Consider the following 23032-nt stretch of genomic DNA (forward strand, 5'->3'; position numbering starts at 1 on the left):
TGTAGAGATGAGGTCTCGCCAAGTTGCCCAGGCGGGTCTCAAACCTATGGGCTCAGGCAACCCACTCACCTCAGCCTCCCAAAATGCTGGGATTACAGGCTGAGCCACCGAGCCCAGCTCCTTTTTTTTAAGATTCAAGTGGTACATATGTAAGTTTGTTATATGAGTATGTTCCTTCCTTCCTTCTCTCCTTTCTTTTTTAACTTCCTTCTAAATTATCTCTAAGTAAGCCTTTCCAAGGAAGTCTCATTGATTGTCATAGAAACAGCTTTATTTTGCACTTATATATCATTGGTTTTCATAGTAAATAACTTACAACATTACCATGGCACATATAATTGTGACTAACAGCTTGGAAACAAACACAATCAACTCTTCTTCAGCATCTGCTTACAAATTGTTACTGAAGTTCTTAATCTCCTAGAGAGAATATGGCCATAGGGCATGTTCAGCACAGGGAACATGGTCTAGGTGGTCTGTTTGTTAGAAGGGACAGTGTTGGTTAATCCAAGGATGAAAATCTCCAGCAAATGTTCCCTTCACCCTTGGTATTCAAGAGGAGCCCTTGAGGCTCTGAACCAGGTGGTGGATGTCTTGGCTATTGCCTTTATCTGCAGCAAAACTAAGCCCAAATTCCCAGGACAGTGAAGGTTTGCTCCCACAGGATTTTTAAATCTAGGCTTTATCACCTATATGTGTCCCCTTTTCTAGCCCTTCCGCTGTCATCAGGACTTGCCACAAACTGATACCAAGATGTTATATTTTCAATTGGTGACTATGTACAACCCAAGTCAGCTCTCACCATAGCTGTTCGTTTTGTTGTACAGACATTGAAGAGTCAAAGTGACAATTATGAGATGCACATTTAACTCCAAAAATATTAACTGAGCAGTTAAAGTCATCAGAGCAGAGACTTATGAAGGACTTACATTGGTTTAAATTTCAAGGCCTCCAAGGCAATTACCGTCCTCCCTGTGGACTTTTAGACCAATGAGGAACCAAACAAGAGCCACAAGTCTTCCCTCATTAGTAACTTTGAGGCTATTTTCCCTTCCATGTCAGGTCCGTCTCACCCCACCCACCCTCTTCAATCTGGAAAACAAAAAGGTGGGAGGAGGAGGCTGTGGTTTCTATCTCACTCCCAAATTATGCTTCATCTTGCTCTGCCTTCTTAGATGGTTTACAGAGGAAAGTTTATGACATATATATATACTGTAAATCCTTGGTACAAAAATCTGTACTCATTACCAATATTCCCACCCCTCGCCTGAGCCAAAAGAGGAGCCATGATAAAATGTTTGAGACGAAGGAAGCATGGTCTCTGATGGCTGAGGAAGTTTACCCTCACACCTCTCTAATTCAGGAGACAAGAGGTACATCTCCAGTTGGTTCTAAGCCAAAACCTGTAGCAGAAATAAGAGTGTCCAAGAAGCTAAATTCTCCAAGCTGTTCAGAGGCAGGAAGTCAGTAGGAACTGGCATGAATAGTGAAGGCTCCTAGGAAAAGAGGAACTAGAACTGAGTGTATTAGTAGTTCTTACTGTCACAGTAACAAAGGACCACAGACTGAGTGATTTATACATCAAAAATTTACTTTTAGTCTCAGAATTCTGGAGGCCAAGTCCAAAATCAAGGTGTCTGCCGGGCTGCTTCTCCCTGAGAGCTGTGAGGAAGGATCTGTTCTGGGCCTCTCTCCAGGGCTTGTAAATGGCCATCTTCCCCATGTTCTCATATTATCTTCCTTCTGCACACATCTGTCTCTGTGTCCAAATCGCCCCTTATTATAAGGACACCAGTCGTACTAGATTAGGGCCCACCCTAATTATCACATTTTAACTCAGTTACCCCTCTGTAAAGACCTTCTCTCTAAATACGGTGTCATTCTGAGGTACCGGAGTTTAGACTTTTAACATAGGAATTAGGGGTGGGGGACGCAGATGAACTCATAAATCTGTTCCTTGACACGCAGAGCAGCAAGTGTTGAGTGGGGTCATGTAGTGAAGCATGGGCCTGCCTGCCCCATTCAAGGCCCCACCTTGTGACTAAACACACGCCTCTTCCAGTTCCAGGTCCTCCTGCGGGCGTCAAGGCAGCGGCAGCCTCAGCATCCATGGTCTTTGTGTCCTGGCTTCCCCCTCTCAAGCTGAACGGCATCATCCGAAAGTATACTGTATTCTGCTCCCACCCCTATCCCACAGTAAGTTGGTAAATAACCATATGCCTTTCAAATATTTCCCACAAACGAGCGGCAGGTGCTTATTTTGGACAGTTTTGCTCTTTTGTTTCCCACCTCCTTGGGTCTTTCCAGTGGTTTTATTTTTCCTCTGTTGTCTCTACATACAAAGCAAAGTCCTCATTTACACGGCATTTTAAAATACGCTCCTGAATCATTGTAAGGGGCACAATTGTCTAGAATTATTGTTTACTTGGTGAGTTCCCATGAAATTGCCAGCAAGCTTATCAAAATCAAAACCCAGAGGCCTTAATTGTGCCTTAACTAATAGTCAGTGAGCAACACCTATTGATTTTGCTGTTGGACTCATCATGAAATGCACATCATGCCTTCCCACCCTCCCTTCTTCCTTCCCTCCCTCCCGTCTCACCCTTGTTTTCCTTCCCTATTCACCCCATACTAAAGAAGAGCAGCAGGAAAAACCCCATTGTGCAAAAAATGGAGCTCTTTAAAGAGGACTTATGACACTCACAGTTACAGCTGTCTGTCTAGTTCATTGCAAAGGAATTCAAAGTTAGACTTCTTACTGTTTCAAAATGTGATATTTGGTATCACTGATATTACTACTGCTAAATAATAATGATACAGTTAGAATGTTTCTGAGACCAGATACAAAAAAATCCAAAATGAAAACTTTAGCAAAGAGAAAACATTAAAATGACACTTCAAAATTTTTGACATCTTCATAGAAATGTGATATTTTATGAGATAGTTGCTGGGTCTAATCCATCTTTGTAGCTCTCAGCTCCTGGCATAGAACTTGCCATACAAAGTCATTCAATAATGTTTGTGGAATGAATATACAAACTAATTTTGTTTATATTTTAGAAACACATAACATAAAGCTCACCATCTTAACCGCTTTTTTCTTGTCCAGTGAGTTCAATGGTATTAAGAATATTTACATTGTCAGGAAATTGTCACCACCATCCATCCCTAGAACTCGTCATAAATCCAAACCTCTGTCCCTGTGAAACATTGACTCTCCATTCCTCCTCCCCCAGACCCTGACACTCACCATCCTACATCCTGTCTCTGTGGATTCGGCTTCTCTAGGGACCTCACATAAGTGGGATCATACAGTATTTGTCCTTCAATGACTGGTTTATTTCACTCAGGACCATGTCCTCAAGGTTCAACCATGTTGTAGCTGGTGTCAGATTCTCCTTCCTTTTCGAGGCTGCATAAGTTTCCCAAACTAATTTATAAATGAATTAATTTACTAATCACAGGACAAGTTTGCCCAAGTCCCAAGTCTTTAGGAGTGCCTGAGGCCTGGTGTTCCCGGACAGTGTGTGTGAGTGACGCTGAGAGCTGGGGCGGGGTCTGTGTGTGATTCACACCGCTTCACCCCTCAGGTGAGAAAATCAAGTTGTGTGCTCTGCTGCTTATGTGTCAACCACGGCAACCAGTTGGGTTCTAGGACTTTTTGGTGGGTTCCTTATTTGGTTTCAAATATGCTGTTAATTCTCACCTTCTGAATCCTATGACCCGACCCGGGGATGCAAGCAGCATAGGCCCTGAGATGAAATTCCGAGCCATTGAGCCTTCTCCTCACAGTGCCAGTTCTCTGAGGACACTCCCAGGGCAGTTGTTAATTTCCTCATTAGCGCTAACATGTCCTCACGTTAACCAAAAGAGAGAAAGTTGTTACTAAAATAGAGAGTACTCATTTTCTGCAAGAATTTGAACTGTATCTTTATTTTTATTTTTATTTTTTTAATCAATGTTTTTTATGTTCAAAATTGTGGGGTACAGTTAAAGTTTAGGTATACAAATATGCATCATTCAGGCACCCTTGTTGATAAGGGGTGTCTCCCCATCCTCAGACGGATATTGACTACCGTTAATCCCACCTCCCTTCCCCTCCCCCCCATAGTTTCCCACCACTGTCAACCCTTTTCTTATAGTATTACGATAGATGTTCAAGGTCCACTATATGAGTGAGAACATGTGATACTCAGATCTTTGTTTCTGTGAGAGATCTTTATTTTTATTTGGTTATTTGGCTATCGGCTATGGGACTCACATTGGCCATTTTGACTCCAACAAGCTAGAAAGTCACTAGCAGGGTACAGAGGACAGCAGCTTGCTGGCATTTTGTCTCTCCAATCTGATCTTTATTTCTGAAAAGCCCCAACCCTGCTTATTTGCAGTGAGTCCTGGGTGACAGGTGCTTACACGAGAAAGGCTCCATTTGTGGGATGTCACGGGCCATTGTAGGCTCTGTACTCCCAGCCTAAGAATTACCCACAGTAAAAAAGAAAGAATTAAGATCTGTCCTGAAAACATCATCAAACAGGCTGTAAGATGGAGGAGAAATGTTTCTCCGAGGGATTTCAACTGTCTCTTCACACACAGGACAATGGGATTTGACGCCCAGCACCTTCTCAACAACACACTTTCCAAAATGACAGCAATGAAATCAAACTAACCAAAAAAGGTGGGAAATAACAACTGTGCAGTAGCACACTCTCCACCACCCCCCAACCCCCAGAGTCGATCTGCTGGTCTCCAGCAATCCTTCCACTTCAACCTTCCAAGTAGCTCTCCCTGCCCCCAGGGCCAATCTGCTGGGCTCCGGCGATCCTCCCACCTCAACCTTCCAAGTAGCCGGAACTACAGGCATGTACTACCATGCCCAGCTAATTTTTTTGGAGACAAGGTCTTGCCAAGTTGCCCAGACTGGTCTCGAACCCACAGGCTCAGGCAATCCACTCGCCTCAGCTTCCCAAAGTACTGGGATTACAGGTTAAGTCACCAAGCCCGGCCAACAATTGACTTTCTATCAGAGTATCTGTGTTGCCTTTTGACCAGATGTAGAAATGTAGCCGACAGTCACAGGTACCTGTGTCCTCCTGAGCAGTGATGCTGTCTGTTAATGAGGGCCCAGAATCTCAGAGTTGTCCTCAGTAAAGTGAAGTCAACTAGAATCAGTTTTATTCTCTCTCTATTATCCACATTGCTATTCATCTATTTTAAATATTGTTTAAAGTCACAAAACCTATTTTTTTAAATAATAGGTTTTATTAAATAATAAAATAGTACCATAATGAGTTAAGATCAGAGAGAGATGATATATTTCTCTTCAGAGGTGAATACTTATAAATCTCATCTATTATTCTTTTTTACTATGAAATTAAAAAGTAACTGTAAACTCCTGAGAAGAGAGATTTTTTTTTCTCCATCTTTAGTTTCTGTAATTTGTCAAAACCTACATGCTGTTACATTTTCTGAGCTTTTGCATTTCTACCAATGTGTCTGGATGAACACCAGAGGGCAGTACTAGATTGGTATATTTTCCATGTTCATCAATCTGAATTTTTTTTCTTCTTTGAAATGATTTCATAGTTGAATGTAGAACATGAGAGGATAAATCAGGACACAATATGCCCTGATATCCAATCTACCTTATGAGAGTCCCTCAGATAACCTTCTTGCTAATGTCAGTTTTCTCTCAAGAGTCCCCAGTTCATTTCCTTTCCTTGCAAAAGGACCTTGTTAAAAGACACAGTCATTTTTCTCTAGCATGTATAATATGTTGTCTATTCATAGGCATTTGTTTTATGGTGTTCTTTCAGTTTAGCTTAGTAAAAGACATTAGTATGAAACTTTGCATCTGGCCAGACAACAAGGTTAGATGAGCTGAAAATGAAGCTAAAAATTGTTTATCCATAGACGGTGCTGAGTGAACATTAATCTCTCCTTGGAGGTCCTGCAAATGCCATGAGACATCAGCCTTCCAATCAGAAATTAAAACAGCAAAATATCAAAATTGATTTGATTCAGAACCTCATTCATGTAATCTGTGAATGCTGGTTATTAATTTTAATTTATAATGATTTGAACTATCAATTCGCAAGCTATTATAAGCAATGAAAATGCAAAGAACTGAGATCATCTTTAAGGTCCCAAGTAGAAAGTAACTAATCTGCATCTCTTTTCTAATGTTCCTCCCTACATTAAATCATGTATGTGTGTACAAGGGGGGACCTCCAAAAAACTAAATTATCTTTTGGAAGGTGTACAACTTGCAGTACAGGCTTCCCCTGCTAGGTAAGCGTTTTAGGAACCCATCAGCATCAGTGTACCAGCTAGGATTGTTGTGAGATGCTGCACTCGGCTTCAGTGAATTTTTTTTTTAAGTTTCTTTAAACGCATTTGCTCATTTCATAATGGGTAATTTATGAGCACACCTGCCCACACCAGGCTGAGTATTCAACAGTTTTTGACCAAAATCAGCTTGACCTCCGTGCCTCACCCTCCCTATTCACCCGGTCTCACCCCCCAGCAACTTTTTTTGTTGTTTCCTTGGATGAAAAAAGTCCTCAAAGGGAAACAATTTGCTGATTTGAAAGAGATGAAACGAAATACGACAGAGGCACTAGAAATCATCTAAACTGACACGTCCAAAAACTGTTTTGAGCAGTGGAAAAAGGATCTCCATAGGTGTATTACATCAAATAAAGGATACTTTGAAGATGACTGAAGTTTAAGCTTGTAAGAATATATACACCATTTTAAATAAATAAATTCTAGTTTTGGAGAGTGTCCCCTCTCATATATACATACACATATTGTAGTAAACACTACTAGGCTACATCATTATCTATATCTATATCTATATATCTATCTGTATCTATATCTAGATATATATACATACATACATACATATAGAGGGGACCAAAAAATGTACACATTCTAAGAAAGGAAAAAACTGCATTAAAATTGTAATACTCAATGTATACTAATAACAAAAGATGACTACAAGTCACGTTTGACTTCTGCAATTACAAGAGATACTCAAAGTGGTTACCATCAGTGTCCAGACACTTCTTATTATGGCAAACATCTCTTAACATCTCTTAAAATCTGTACATTGTTTTGCACCCCTGGTATATATAGAAAGCACTATATATAGTAAACACTAGGATATAGAAATTGTCTGTTTCACAATGATAAGCTCATTTACACAGAACTTGGAAATATAAAATTGAGTAGCACAGATTTCTTGTTAATGAATAAAAATCAGAAGGCATAGAAAATTCTATGGATAAACTGTGACTCACACAAGTTATCCCAATTTTAGATGATAATGTTATACAGTTCCTGCACATAGCAGGCACTCAATGCATGTTACTGAATGAGCAAAGGAGAACATATCAGTACTCTTCTTATCCAGAAGAAGACGTTGGGCAGCTAAACTCTCCACAGTTAGCCCACAACTGAGAATTAAACAAGTTGTCTATGAGGCAAGGAAAGTAACTTTCACTGAGTCCCAACGTTCCTACCCAAGGCAACAGGTGTGCATTTGCCTCCCAACCCCCCTTAGACTACGTTAAATCAAACCATATCAGGTCTGAGGGCTAGAGGGGGCTTCAGAGGACTAAAAATATTTAATAAACTCAGAAAGTGAAGAAGTGGTATATATCATGGGACCTGGCAACTAGCATCTAACATGTTCAACTTTATTTACAATGATACTCATTGCGATGTTGGTTGCTTCTCTCCCAGAAGTCACCATGGACTTCCTGGTTATTCAATTATATTACCTCTGCCCAGTGCACTTCTTATTCCATGTAGTTTTAGCACAGCACACTATTATACAGCTATTTGCTTTTAGAAATCCCCTCCTTCTCAATTTCCATGATCTCTTAGTCTTTCTCCTTTTTTATCCCCTCTCCCTCTGCTTCCCACCCTTAAATGTAGACACTTTCCAATATTCTTCTATCCTCTTTTCATCTTCTTTACTATCTTCATGGATAACTGAATCTATTCTCATAATTGAACTAACACTGGGAGTTAAGGAGTTTACATTTGTCTCTAACCCTGACAATCTTAGAGAATCATCAGTTCTGTATTTCCAACTTTCTACTATCCGTGTCCTCATGGGTACCCCACTAAACATTCAAAATGCCCAGAACTACATACATTCATTCTTGCCTCTCCCTTCTCTTTCTGTGTCCTAGCTTACCTAATGATCAAACAATATCAATTGTCTTCTGATTTGAAGCCTGAGAGTTAACTGTGGCTTCTCTCATACCTCTCCATTCATTATATGATTGGTCACCAAATCACTTACTCATTTGTACCACAAATATATACAGGGCACTCCTCTGCATTGACCCAGGGTCTGAAGTGCATCAATCAAGAGAAGCTTAGTTATGTCGTATAACAAACAAGCTTAAAACATTAGTGACTTACTCCAACAAATGGTTGGTTGGTTTGTCTTTGGTGATTATGCTCACTGTGGGTTGGTGGTACCTCTACTCAATTGCTCCATGGCATCTCCACTTCAGGAAGGGCCCAGGCTGGTTTTATGACAAAGGGAAAGAAATTGTGGAGGGTAAGAAATCTCCAGAGGGTGTGACATAGGCGTTGAATGTTCCAACACAGATCATTGGCCAGAATCCATCACATGGCCTCACCCAACTACACAAAAAAACAGGAAGTACAATTCAAACATGTACCCAGAAGTTCTAGGAAAAGTAGAAAACACACCAGAGTTTGTCACCCTTCTGTGTGATGTGGCAAAGGACACAGCAGTGATATATGCAGCACAGCATGATGCAGGAACAGTCTGGAAGTTACTCAAACACAGGGTCAGAGACAGTTTCCTGGAACACACACAATAGCCCTGACTTGAAAGAGGAGAAGAATTTTCCTTGATGAACTGGGGGCAAGAAGAGGTGTCATGATCAGAAGAAATAAATCTGCAAAGTGACATCACAAGAGAATTCTCAGTCTGCAATATCTTCTTCATTTCCTTCTTTCCTTTCATACTCCCTGCCATTGCCTTGGTTAGGTCCTCACCTGGGGAACCAAAACTAAGTCAGAAGTCTTCAACTTCCTTTCCATTGGCCACGTTCCTGCCATAATTATTCTTCCTAATTCTGAAACTGAGCATGTTTTATTCCTCGTGCAAATTTTTTTTTATTTTTATTATTATTATTTTTAAAATGTGGGGTACAATTCAGGATTAAGAACTTAAGTGGTCATCATGCAGGTAATGTCTGGGTCACCCTTTGGTCTCTACCTTACCTGGTTTCAGATCAGGTACCCTTTTTGTTGTTGTTTATTTTATTTTAAAGATGTGGGGTATAATTCAGGATTAGGTATACAAGTGGTCATTGTACAATTAAAGTGTGGGCCTACCTTTGCTTCCCACTTTTCCTGGTTTGAGATCAGGTACCCTTATTAATGCTATATGTCTCCCTCCCCCACGGCAGTTTCCAGCTGCTGCCAATCCCTTTCTTATAGTATGGTAAATGTTCAGGGTTCTCTTATGAGCAAGAACATATGGTACTTAGTTCTTTGTTTCTGTGATAAATCACTGAGTATTATAGAATCTAAATCCATCCAAGTTGCTGTGAAGTCCATAATTTTGTCCCTCTTTATGGTTGTGTAATATTACATCATGTATATGTACCACATTTTTTAAATCCAGTCCACTTTTGATAGGCAGCATGGTTGGTTCCATGTTTTTACCATTGTAAATAATGCTGCAATAAACCTAAGTGTGCAGATATCTTTTTCATAGAATGATTTGAGCTATATTGCCAGAAGGGGAAAAATGCAAAGACAGTTGCATTTTTATATTGCCAGAAGGGGAATTGCTGGGTCATATGGAAGGTCAATTTTTAGATCTTTTAAGAATTGCCACACTATTTTCCACAGAGGTTGTTCTAGTTTATACTACCACCAACAGTATAGAAGCATTTCCCTTTCCTCCCTCCTCTCATCCTCTCTAGCATCTGTTGTTTTTTGAGTTGTTGATGATGGTCACCCTGACTGGAGTTAGCTGGTATCTCAGTGTGGTTTTAATTTTCATTTATTTGATGATTAGTAGGCTGAGCATTTTTTCATGTGTCTGTTGGCTGCTGAGAAGTGTCTATTCATACCTTTTGCCCACTTTTGGCACATTTGAGTTCCTTGTAGATCCTGGATTTTCAGCCTTTGTCAGATATATAGTTGGCATATATTTTTTTCTCATTCTGTGGGCTGTCTCCTCGCTCTCTTGATTTTTTTTTTTTTTTTTTTTTTTTTGCTTTGCAGAAGATTTTCAGTTTGATTAGGTCTCAATGTCTATCATATCTTATGGCATGGGCATTTGGGGTTTGGATCGGGAATTGATTGCCAGTTCCAATTTCCATAAGGGCGTCTCATGTGTTTTCTAAGATTCTTATGGTTTGAGGTTTTACATTTAGTTCTTTGATCCATTTAGAGTTGATTTTTGTATATGGTGACAGGTAGAGGTCCTGTTTCATTCTTCTGCATGTGGTCAGCTAGTTTTCCCAGCACCATTTATGAAATAAGTTCTCCTCTCCCCAGTGGTTATTGGTGGAGGCTCTGTCAAAGATTAGTTGGTTGAGAAATTGAGGTTTTGCTTCTGGAACCTCTGTCCAGTTCCATTGGTCTTTATGCCTGTTCTTATACCAACACCAGGCTCTTTTGATTATTGTAACTTTATATTAAAAATTAAAGTCTGAAAACATGATACTTCTCACTTTGTTTCTTTTGCTAAGGATTGTTTTGGCTATTTGTGGTCATTTATGTTTTATGTTTTCATATGAATTTCTATATTGTTATTTCCATGTCTGAGAAGAATGATGTTGGTAATTTAATGGGTATAGCATTGAATCTGTAGATTGCCTGTGATAGAATGGACATCTTAATAATGTTGATTCTTCCAATTCATCAGCATGAAATATTTTTTCATTTGTTTGTGTCTTCTTTGATTTCTTTGAGCAGTGTTTTGTACTTATTGTTATAAAGATCTTTCACTATTTTGGTTAGAAAGATGCCAAGGTTTTCTTTTCTTTTTTTTCTTTTTTCTGTGTGTGTGTGTGTGTGTGTGTGTGTGTGTGTGTGTGTCTATTATGAATGGGATTGTACTTTTTATTTGGTTTTCTGCCTGTTTCTTGTTGAAATATAAAAATGCAACTGTCTTTTGAACATTTATTTTGTACCCTGAGACTTTGCCAAAGTCCAATAAAAGTGTAAGGAGGTTTTTGACAGATTCTCTTGGGTTTTTAAGGTGTAGAATCATATCAGCAAAGAGCAATAATTTATCTTCCTCTTTTTTCCTATTTGGATGTCCCTGATTTTCTTCTGTCATTTGATTGCTCTAGCTAGTACTTCCAACAATATGTTTAACAGAAGAGATGAGAAGTGGACAACCTTGTCTTACTCTGGTTTTCAGGGAAAATGCTTCAAATTTCTGTCCATTTAGTAATAATGTTGATGGTGGGTTTATCATAGATGGCTTTTGCATGTTGAGGTATGTTCCATCTGTGCCCAGATGTTCAAGAGTTTTTATCAAGAAGAGATGTTGCATTTTATCAAGAGCATTTTCTGCATCTAATTATATAATCATGTGGTTCTTGTTTTACATCTGTTGATGTATTCAATTATGTTTATGGTCTTGCAGAAGTTGAATCAGCCATGCATCCCAGAGATTAAGCTTACTTGGCCATGGTAGATGATTTTTGAGGTGTGTTGTTGAATCTGGTTTGCTAGAATCTTGTTGAGAGTTTTTGTTTTTGTGTTCATCAGGGAAGTTGGTCTGTAGTTCTCTTTCTTTGTTGGATCTTTATCTGGTTTGGGTATCAATTTGATGTTAGCTTCATAAAATGATTTGGGGAGAGTTTTGTATTTCTTGATTGCCTGGAATACTTTCATTAGGATACAAGCTCCTTCTTGTATGTTTTGTAGAATTTTTCTGGAAAGCTATCTGGTCCAGGGTTTTTTTTTTTTTTTTTTTTTTTTTGTAGGTAGATTTCTTATGATGGAGTCAATGTGCTGAGTTGTTATTGATCTACTTAGGAGCTCATTTTCTTCTTGTTTCAACCATGGGAGATTGTGTGATGTCAGAAAATTCTCCATTTAATTTAGGTTTTCAAGTTTGTTTCAATACAGGAGTGCACTGGAGTCTCTGATAATCTTTTGTGTTTCTTTGAGGTCAGTTATAACCCGATCTTTGTGTTTCTGAGTGTGTTTATTTGGGATTTTTGTCTCTTTTTCTTAGTCAATCTGGCTAGAGATTCAGTATTCTTTTTATCCTTTCAAAGACTCAGCTTTCTGTTTCGTTGATTTTTTTAAATGATATTTTTGTCTTTCATATCCCATATTTGGGCTTTTACTTTATTAATCTGGATTCTTCTGCTGAAGTTTGGGTTGCAGTGGTCTTGTCTTTCTAGCTCCCTCTAGGTGATTTGTCAAGCTGTTAACTTGTGAGCTTTTTATTTTATTGATGTGTATTCCTAGAGATATAAATTCCCCTGTTAGTATTAATTTCATGGCATCCCAGAGGTTTTGGTAAGATGTGTGTCTTTATTTTAATTTGTTTCCAGGAATCTTTTAATTTCTGTTTTGATTTCTGTGTTGACCCAGGAGTTGTTCAGCATCATGCTGTTTAGTGTCCATATCTTTGTGGGTTTGGGGGGAATTTTGTTGGTGTTGATATTTATTTGTATTCTATTGTAGTCTGAGAAGGTCTATGGCAGTATTTCAATTTCAAACACAAACACAGAAATTTGTTTGTGTTTGATATATGACTGAGGATGTGGTTGATCTCAGAGTACCTCACATGTGATGATGAGTGAAATGTATATTTGTGGGGGGGGGAGGGGGTTGGGTGGAGAGTTCTGTAGGTATCTATTAATTCCATTTGGTCAAGCGTCAAGTTGAGGTTACAGAGCTCCATGTTGATTTTTTTGTCTTGATGATCTGTCTAAAGTTGCTAGTAAGATATTTAGGTCCCCAGTATAATTGTGTTAAAGTCAATATCTTTTTTAGTTTTCTTAGTAACTGCTTTATAAAAACTGATGCTCCAGTGTTGGTGTACATTTGTTTAAAATGGATATTTCTTGTTGATAGATTGAATCTTTTGTCATTATTAGTGTCCTTCTGTATCTTTTTAAATTTTGATAGTTTAGATATTGTTTTGTCTGATATTAAAATTGTGACTCCTGCCTTCTTTTGTGTTCCATTCACCAGAAAATTTGTTTTCCATCCTCTAGCTTTGAGTCTGTGTGTAGTGAGATGATCCTGGAGGCAGCATATTGTAGGGTCATGCTTTTAATTCAATTTACTATTCTGTCTTTTAGTCCATTTACGCCATTGGTGCTTTTAGTCCATTTATACTCAGGCAGATTATTGAGATGTGAGAGTTTATCCCTATCATGAGACTCTTTTAAAGTTATTTGTTGTCATTGGTTGTTTATTTATTTGTTGGTTGGTTTTCTTTTGATTTTGGGACTGTGTTTTCAATGCGTGCTGTGTTGAATCTGTTTTCTTGCATTCTTGGGAAAAGTGTGGTCATTGTTTTTTTTCTTTTTTCAAAGCTTAGTACGTTTTTAAGCATCTGGAGGCAGCATAAACTCTTAGGGATGGTCTGGAGGCAACATAAACTCTTAGGGATTGAATATCTGGGAAGGATTTTAATTCTTCATCACCGATGAAGCTTAGCTTAGCTGTATAGGAAAGTCTTGGTTGGAATTGTTTATCTTTGAGAACTTGAAGATTAGACTCCAGTCTTTTCTAACCTGAAATGTTTGTAGATAAGTTTCTTGTGCAAACGTCTTAGATGACTTCTCATGTTTAACCCCAAAACATTCAAAATTATTGATATGATCTATATAGATTACTACAAACCATCTCAAACTTCTGTCCAGTTTCATATTCTACCAACCTTTTTCATCCATTATCTAAGCACATAGGTGTCTCGTGTTTGTGTGTGTGTGTGTGTGTGTGTGTGTGTGTGTGTGTGTGTGTTGGTTTTCCTGCCTTTTTCCTATCATCGCGAAATGTTTTTTAAAAAGGTTCAACATAAATGCTGTATTTTTATTCCACTATTTGTGAAGACTATCTGTGTCCTTTGCGCTATGTGCTAACTGCTTTGTACCTATGGTTTTCAAACTTGCTGTCTCATAACCCACAATAGGAAAGACTTATACTCACAACCCAGTACACACATACAGCAAAAGCTATGTAAACAAAACTTATACTCACCACACATAATGCCCTCTGGCATTTTCTGTTCCATTAGATCTTTTTTCCTATTCTATCCTACTTTAAATGTTTGCCATGTCCTACTAAATTGCTTCTATGATCCATATTTTTAAAAATACTCTTTTGTATCCACTAATTCTGATGACCCTTAGGAAGGAAGAGTTATTATTGTTATCCTCACTTTACTGATATGGAAATGGAGATTGTACCACCTGGCCAGGATCAACCGGCTTAGCAAGGGAAAACAGAATCTGCAGCATAGGGATGAGCTCAGGGTCTAAGCTCTCTTCTCTAATGGCTACCACCTTCCCTGGAAAACTGACTTCATCCCACCTTAATGTTCCCCAACGATGATTGTCAGCTTCATGTTGACATATCTTATGTTATCATTAGACATGGGCATAGTTTGGCCTTACACAGTGTCTTGTCAGCTTCTTAAGTGCAGGGACTATGATTAGTCGCTGTTATGCCTTTGGAAAACCTTATGTTATGCTGACATCATGGATGTTCCACAAATGTTATGTTGGATTAAACTGTATAGATTGTATTCATTCAAAAGAGGTTAAATTATATAATGAATTTTTCAGCTTAATAAGACAAGAAAGTGTGTTATATACTTTAGAATACTTTGTATCCCAGAAGCATTTAGATCCAATGTCTATGCTATTAAATCACTGATGTGGAAATCTTTCTTCCATAGTTCTATTTAAATGACTTAATGATGAATCTCTTTTACTATATAATGTCAAACCTGAAAATTATAGAGATACCACAACTTGTCCTAAGAATCTACACATATGTAATTACACATATGTAATTAATTGTGTTCATAAGATCTTTGTTGATTACTTCTGTGTGATAGGCCTATGTTAGATGATCTATGTTTTTGTGATCAACCCAACATTACTCTAGACTTCAACATCTTGTCATAGAATTATATGATTGGAAAAACCTGGAAAAGTTTCTTTGAGGCAAGGCTGCATCTAAGTATCCTAGACATATGAAAATCAATTTTGGTTTTATATTCTTGAGGATCCCTTGAAAGTAACCTTTGTATTTCATGGCCAATTCTAATGAAATGTGGTTCTAAATCTTCTTTAAGAAGCTAGTCCTTTAAAACTGGTATTCTTTCTTCTTTAACCTACCCTCAGTGAACTAGCCAATAACTGCTAAATCATTCTGGTGAATCTATAATTCAATTTTCTCTTCATATTATTACAGTGGTTATTATCACATTGGGTATTGTGTGAAGTCACTCAATTGCTATAATCAGTAACATGCAAATGTCCTATACTCTAAGGGTAGGAGAAATCTAGGTCTTTAAAGTCTTGAGCCAATCTTGTAATCTATAGAGAAAAGTAAAACAGAAGCATAAAATCCAGTGGAATTTTTATACAGAAACAGGCCCAGGAAGTCTCTTTTGGAGCCCAGTCTCACAAGACTGTGTCTTCAACTTGGCAGATACATTGCTTCAATAAGCATCCTGCCTTTGAAATGACATCACTCAGACAAAAACCCAGTATGCACCACTTTGAATGTATTTCTCCATTGCTGCTTAAAGTTTCTTGAGTATCTACAGATGAAAATTCCCTTTAAAAAATAAATTGACTTTATTTTTTTAGAGCAGTTTTAGGTTCACAGCAAAGTTGAGCAGAAGGTACAGAGATTTCCCAAAAATCCCCCATTTCACATATACACAACCTCCCTCCATCTCACATATACACAACCTCCCCCCATCTCACATATCAACAACCCCTCCATAGTGGTACATTGGTTACAATGGATAAACCTACACTGACACATCACTTTCACCCAGCGTCCATAGTTTACTTTAGGGCTTACTCTTGGTGTTGTACATTCTGTGGTTTGAACACAAGCAGAATGACATGGATCCACCACTATAGTATTGTACAGAGTAGATTCACTGCCCTAAAAACCCTCTGTGTCACTTATTCATCCCTTCCTCCCAACCTCTGATCTTTTTACTGTCTCCTAAGTTTTGCTAAAGTGACCTTTTGATCAATTAGCTTTTGGAGTCTTTGAAAAATTCTAGCTTTGAAAACATCTTATCTTTTTGAGTTGGCCTGACACAGATACACTGTACTTTTTGTGGAAAGAAATTGGCTTTAAATGATTTTTCAATTAAGACTAGTGGAAATAGTCATCTTTGCAATGCTGTATATTATGCACATATTATTTTTATTACTAAGAATACTCTGTCACTAATTTCTTTCTTACATGTGAGAAACTATACGATTCTAAACTAGTTCTTTTGTTCAGAATTTATTGAATAGGTGACAGCAATCAAATTATATTAATAATGCATGTTTGACAGATAGGTAATTTTCATGGCAGGTAGTATGACAACGGAGAAGGAGTAAGACAGAATTGTAGTAATGGGGGTTATATTATGTCAGAAAGAGTCTGGGGAATGTGAGGACCCTGTAACGCCAGTCTAGCTAATTGGACAGTGCCCCTGATTTTAAACAATAACATTAAGAAATAGGTTTCTTTCATGCCTTTTCTGGATGTCAACTTTAATACACTTACAAAATACTATAATTCTTCTATTTGGAAGGCCAAAAGTAAAACATTTTCTATTTGAAAGCCTTTAAAAAAAATAGTCAGTGGCCCATTTATATAGGTGTGTGTGTGTGTATGTGTGTGTGTGTGTGTGTGTGTGTGTGTGTGTGTGTGTGTGTGTGTGTCAGCAGCTACAGTAACCTCAGTAAACATAGAAGAAACCTTCAGTGTTGACTGGAACAAAACAAGTAGGTTTAATATGCTACCTTTTCTACCAATTCTGGCCTCTTCAACTTGTGCCTTTAGGAAGATCGTTGTGCCAAGGCATTATTTTCTTTTAGAGTTGGGGACTGTTAAATAAAGTGGAAATTGGATCAAAATGTATTGTACATAAGAATTTTTAAAATCTTAAGTTGATCCAGTGAACTGGTTATTCTTAATGGAATCCAGGCCATTTCTCTGGCACTAAACAGGAAGATATTTTATAGATTCTGAAAGTGTCATTACCCTATAATTAAAAGAGCTATCTGTTTTGTTTATTCTGCTTTGGAGGAGGGTTTTTTTTTAAACACTGCTGTGAATATTCAATCTGTGAAATCAGCACTAAAGTATTTTTGAAAAACTACCTGTTAGTAATTAACTATCAGAGCTTTTTACACCACCACATTTCCTTGATAGAATTAGTTTTTCATGAAAAAGTTAATTGAAATTTTTAAAAGTAGAATTATTTTTATAGCAGACAGGCTGGATGATTTGATCTTAGCGGCCTGTGACTTCGTAGTTATTCTCTACTCATTATTTCCTATTATATTCAACTCATGTCTGTGTCATTATCAAACTCACCTAATGCTGCAAGACTTTCATCAGTCAATTCCAGTTACTGGTTATGGGCCCCCACTCAAGGCAATGCACAGAACTAGAATACCTGGGGTGTTAGAAGAGGGATGGGTAAGGCAAGATCCCCTCTCAGGGAGCCTGATCCCCCGGGGAGACAGCACGTGCAAGGTCCTAGCCCACAGGGGAATGGCAGGTCATAAAGATGATAAACAAAAGCAGATATGACCTCTAATTGAGGGGACTGAAGAAAGCTCTACAAAGCTTCACAGGGTCAACTATTAAGCTAAATAATTTGAAAATTAGTTTGGAAATTACTGGGTAAACATCTAGTTTTATAGAAAAATATCAAAAAGTATTTAAAGTAGTTCATTGTAGGTTGGTGCAGTGGCTCATGCCTGTAATCCCAGCACTTTGGGAGGTGGAGGCAAGAGGATTGCCTAAGCCCAGGGATTCGAGACCAGCCGGGGCAACATGGCAAGACCTCATCTCTACCGTGAATCAAAAAAAGTCGCTGGGCTTGGTTGTACATGCCTCAGGTTCCAGATACTTGGAAGGCTGAGGTGAAAGGGTAACCTGAGCCCAGCAGGTTGAGGCTGTGGTGGCCATGAGTGTGCCACTGCACTCCACCCTGGGTGACAGAGTGAGACTCTGATTCAAAATAAATAAATAAAATTAGTTTATTGTGATTAATCTTGTCTTATTTGCTGGTAAAAAGTATCTTAAATATGGAAGGAGAAATAGTACATCAACAACACAAGACAAAAATAACTGTGGAATGAAAACAGGTCTGGAAGGCTGTTGCCAGGCTTTTTCATGATGTGACGTTAAAGCAGTAGGAGAAAATGAAGTTTCTAGCAAGCCTTACACGCTTTTGATTTGTATGCTATTGAATTGCTTAGAAGCCCATGACTCCACCCAGCAGACCTAAAGCAGTAACACACAAAGACAGAACACTTGAAATGTGAGCCGTCTGGCTTGGCTGTCACAAGGTTTATGCCATTAGCTGCATTTTCCACTCTGGATACAATTGGGGGGGATCATATCAGAAATCTTGTAAAACCTTGCTATAAATATTTTTAAGTCAAATATATAAAGATTCCATTTATTTTCCTAGGCATCTTGCAAATATTAATCAATATCTTCAACTATAAAAGGGAGTTTTACAAATTATTTTATTTCTAGACTTTCACAGGAATTGGTCAGGATCATACTGTGTCTCATTTTAAATTAATCTTCTATTTGCCAAACCATAATCATTTCTTGACCTTTGAAGGGCAAGAACTTACCTCATAATCTACACACTAGAACTGAACCCAGTAAATGACTATGAATTCAAACTCAGCAATTATTTATGAGTTCTTATTATTACTAGGCATAGAGATGAGAGAACTTTTGCATAGATTTTCTTACCACAGTTCAAAGAAGGGAACTTTAGTCCAGCAAGTTTACATGACTGGCCCCAGGGGTCCTATAACTTAGCAATATCCCTCACTCAGGGACCTCCATACTTTCAGTGCAGTGGTGTTTTCATGAATCCCCAACTACCTCCACCAGTAAAAACCATGAACAATCCTTTTGTAAGTACATTTGTGATAGCTCACTAGATACGCTACATGCATATGAGGGGGAACCCAAAAAAACCTGAATTTTTCTTTTAAGTAGGCCCCTTGTTGTACAGGCTTCCCTCTTTGTTAGATAAGTGTTCTAGGAACCTATCAGCATCAGTATATCAGCTAGCATTGTTCTGAGACGTTGTGTTCAGCTTCAGTGAATGCTTTTTTGAAGATTCTTTCAATGCATTTGCCTACTTCATGATGGGTGATTTATGAGCACACCTGCCCACACCATGCTGAGCATTCAACAGCTTTTGATAAAAAATGGCATAACCTCTGTACACCACCCTCCCTATTCACCTGACTTCGTCCTGAGCAACTGTTTTCTTTTTGTTTCCCTGGATGAAAAACGTCCTCAAAGGGAAGTATTTGTTGTGGAAGAGGTGGAACCAAAAAATGACAGAAACACTAAAAGGTATCCAAATTGATGAGTCCGAAAACTGTTTTGGGTAGTGAAAAAAGTATCTTGACTCAGTCTCTTTTGAAACCCAGAAATGAATGATTGACAAAACATCAGAACCAGCAAGTCCCACATAGGTGGCCTAACAGCTATGTTAGAAAAGAAGGTTCAGGCATCTTTGAACGTATTCTCACACTTTAAGATCATTTCTAAACCTTTAAGAGTCACCTTTTGTATCAAGTTACACACATTCCAGAGAACATGAATGAACTATTCAATTATTTAAATTGTTCAGTTGGCAACTCTCTGTTTCTCCTTCTACTGAGACCAGGAAAATAGTGCCTAATTGTGGCAGTAATCAGGGAAACACAGAGTGTCAAAGAGTGGCAACATCAGCGCAACTGACTTTCTGAAATAACCACTAGGAAGCATTGAACAGTTTGACTGTTATTTTCCACTAATTTTTAGAAAAATGTCATTCCAGTGGAAAGAAGCATTCACAAATATACCTTTATTTTTAACTTCAGTTCTTTGTTCGTTTTCTATATAATTGATAACACAGATATTGCATAAGAAGTCATATTTTTATTGTTGATTTTTAGCCATGTGTCATGCTTAGAAAAAAATTTTTTTTAATTTGTATTTTGGAGGTAATAAAGAATCAAGTGTACCTTGTAGACAGGACAAGTATTGAGTTTTGACTAAAAGTTACCCTCCACAGGAAAAAAAAAAACAGCTTTATTTTTTAAAATAAAATTTATTTTACTTTAATGTTTGCTGATGCTTAATGTTCAGTAAGAGCAATAGTTATAATTTGCACATCATTAAGCTTTGTAAAATTAAGTTGGTAACAATATAACCTCAGAGCATTATGCAATACAAGTGCATACAGTATCAGGATAATCTCCTTGATTTGCCAGGAAACAAGCCAAATTCTCTCTGAACTCCTGGAAGGACTAATTTTCCCATAGTAAATGAAAACAGGACATAAGTGTTGTGTGTGTGGTTTGCAAGGAAAAATGGGTATGGCAAATATTATGTATACACACACACACACACACACACACACACACACACACACACACACACACACACACACACACACACACACACTGCATACTAGAGTATATATGTGTATCCCAGGAATTTGTGCAAGAGAGTCAGTCTCTCTTTAATCAAATATAATCAGGGAGACTGAGAGACTGTGACACTGTGTACCTATAAGTTAATGTTTGACAATTGGCATTCTCTGACATTATTTTTTATTGAGGAATGGTGGGATTTTGTGATAATTAAGATGCATAGTTTAGATTTGAATCCCCTGTTCAATCGCAGAGCCTGTATTGCAACTTATACAACATGCTGAGCAATATAAGATTTATTTAACAGCTATCAAGGGTAAAAGTCCTTCTTGTGTTTGGTTGCTCATAATTGGCAACATGAAGTGTGGGAAAACAGCACTGCACTTGGGACCAGAAGTCCTAGGCTTGAGTTATTGTTCAGTCTATGCCTGGCATTGTGACCTCAATGAGTGACTTATTCCATTTTCTCATCTGTCAAATGGAACTAAAGTCAGCTATAGCTACTGCACATGACTTTTTACAAAGACAGTTGGGCCCTGTCTCCATGTCTCCTTGAACTCCATCAGTTTTGCTTCATGTATTTTGAAACTTTGTTATTAGGTGAATAAATGTTTAGGATTGCTATACTCTAAGAAATTACCTTCTTTATCACTACTAAGAATGTTTGCTGCCGGGCTCGGTGGCTCAGCCTATAATCCCAGCGCTTTGGGAGGCCGAGGTGAGTGGATTGCCTGAGCCCGCAGGTTCAAGATCCGCTTGGGCAACTTGGTGAGACCTCATCTCTACACTAAATTTAAAAAATTAGTCGAATGTGGTAGCATGCATCTGTAGTTCCGGCTACTTGGAAGGCCGAGGCGGAAGGATTGCCGGAGCCCAGCAGGTTGAAGCTGCATTAGCCAATGCACTCCAGTCTGGGTGACAGAGTGCAGCCACTACACTCCAGTCTGGGTGACAGAGAGAGACTCCAACTCAAAAAAAAAAAGAATGTTTGCTATTAAGTCTCTCCTATCTAATATTAATATAGCCACCCCAGTTTTCTTTTGGTTAGTGTTATTATGGAATATCTTTTCTGTACTTTTATTTTTCTATTTTAATTTTTCATTTGAATTACATTTTTTGCAGGCAGAAGATAGCTGAGTGTTGTTTTTATATTAGATCTGACAATCTTTGCCTTTATTCAAGATATTTAGACCATTTACACTTAAAATAATTGTTGATATAATTAAATTTACATTTATGATTGTACTACTTTGGTTTTGTTGCTGTTGTACAATTTGTTCCTCTGTTATTCTTTTTATATCTTCTTTGGATTATTTCTTTAATAGTTTCATTTTATTTATATTATTGTTTCATTAGCTTTATTTTGCACTATATTTTGTAATTTCAGCATATTCTTTAGGATTAACAGCATGCATCTTTCACTTACTATAGTCTAATTTTAAGACATACATTCTGTACATGGTATAATATTCTTACAACAGTATACTTCTATTTTCCCCTCTCAACATCTGTGCTCTTGTCATACATTTTACTTTATATGTGTTATAAGCCCAAATTACATTATTATTTGTAGCTATCAATTATATTTTAATGAAATTCAAACAAAGAAGTATATATATTTATGTATTTATCATTTTTTCATTTATTTGTGTAATATTTGTAATATAAATATATTTATTTGTAATATAAATATATTACTATTTGATATCATTTTCATTTTGCCAGAAGGACTTTTGTTTTTAACATTTCTTGTAGTGTGGGTCTGCTGGTGATTAATTCTTTCAGTTTTTTATATATCTGAAAAAGTCTTTATTTCACTTTCATTTGAAACATGATTACTGAATATAGAATTCTAGGTTTTCTTTTTTTTTTTCCTCTTCTTTCACTACTTTAATGACATTGTTTCACTGTCTTGTTGCTTGGGTTGTTTTTCAAAATAAATCTCCTACCATTCTTGCCTTTGTTCTCTCAAATATAACTTGTATTTTCTCTGGCTGCTTTTACAGTTTTCTCTTTATCACTGGTTTTGGGCAATTTGATTAGAATGTGCCCTGATGTTTTCTTAAAATTCTTATATCTGAAGTTCATTGAGATTCTTGGCTGTTCAGATGAATAATTTTTGTCAAATTTGAAAACTTTTCAGCCACTATTTCTTCAAACTTCTTTTTTTCTGTCCTGTCTCATTTCTTTCCTTTTAGTAACTCCAACTATATGCATGTTAGTTTTTCATAGTTAGAAAATGTCCTGTTAATTTTTTATTCTCTTTTCTTTCTGTGTGTTCAAGTTCACTAATTTTTTTCTTCAATATCTACTCTGCTGCTAATCTAGTTCAA

The 23032-nt window shown here is 37.5% G+C and overlaps 1 protein-coding gene across 1 annotated transcript in view; it reads left to right on the forward strand.

Annotated features, from left to right (window-relative positions):
* DSCAM (DS cell adhesion molecule) overlaps positions 1-23032 on the forward strand; it is a gene marked incomplete at its 5' end in the record, with an annotated part of 312828 nt that overhangs the window by 215292 nt on the left and 74504 nt on the right. Inside the window, one exon of the mRNA XM_008068451.1 lies at positions 2063-2196. Within this exon, the coding sequence (XP_008066642.1) occupies positions 2063-2196 (134 nt within the window). The remainder of the gene's footprint in view (positions 1-2062; positions 2197-23032) is intronic.

This window comes from Carlito syrichta, unplaced genomic scaffold, assembly GCF_000164805.1.
Source record: "Carlito syrichta isolate Samal-C Ts95f unplaced genomic scaffold, Tarsius_syrichta-2.0.1 Scaffold310954, whole genome shotgun sequence".
In the NCBI taxonomy this organism is placed as follows: domain Eukaryota; kingdom Metazoa; phylum Chordata; class Mammalia; order Primates; family Tarsiidae; genus Carlito; species Carlito syrichta.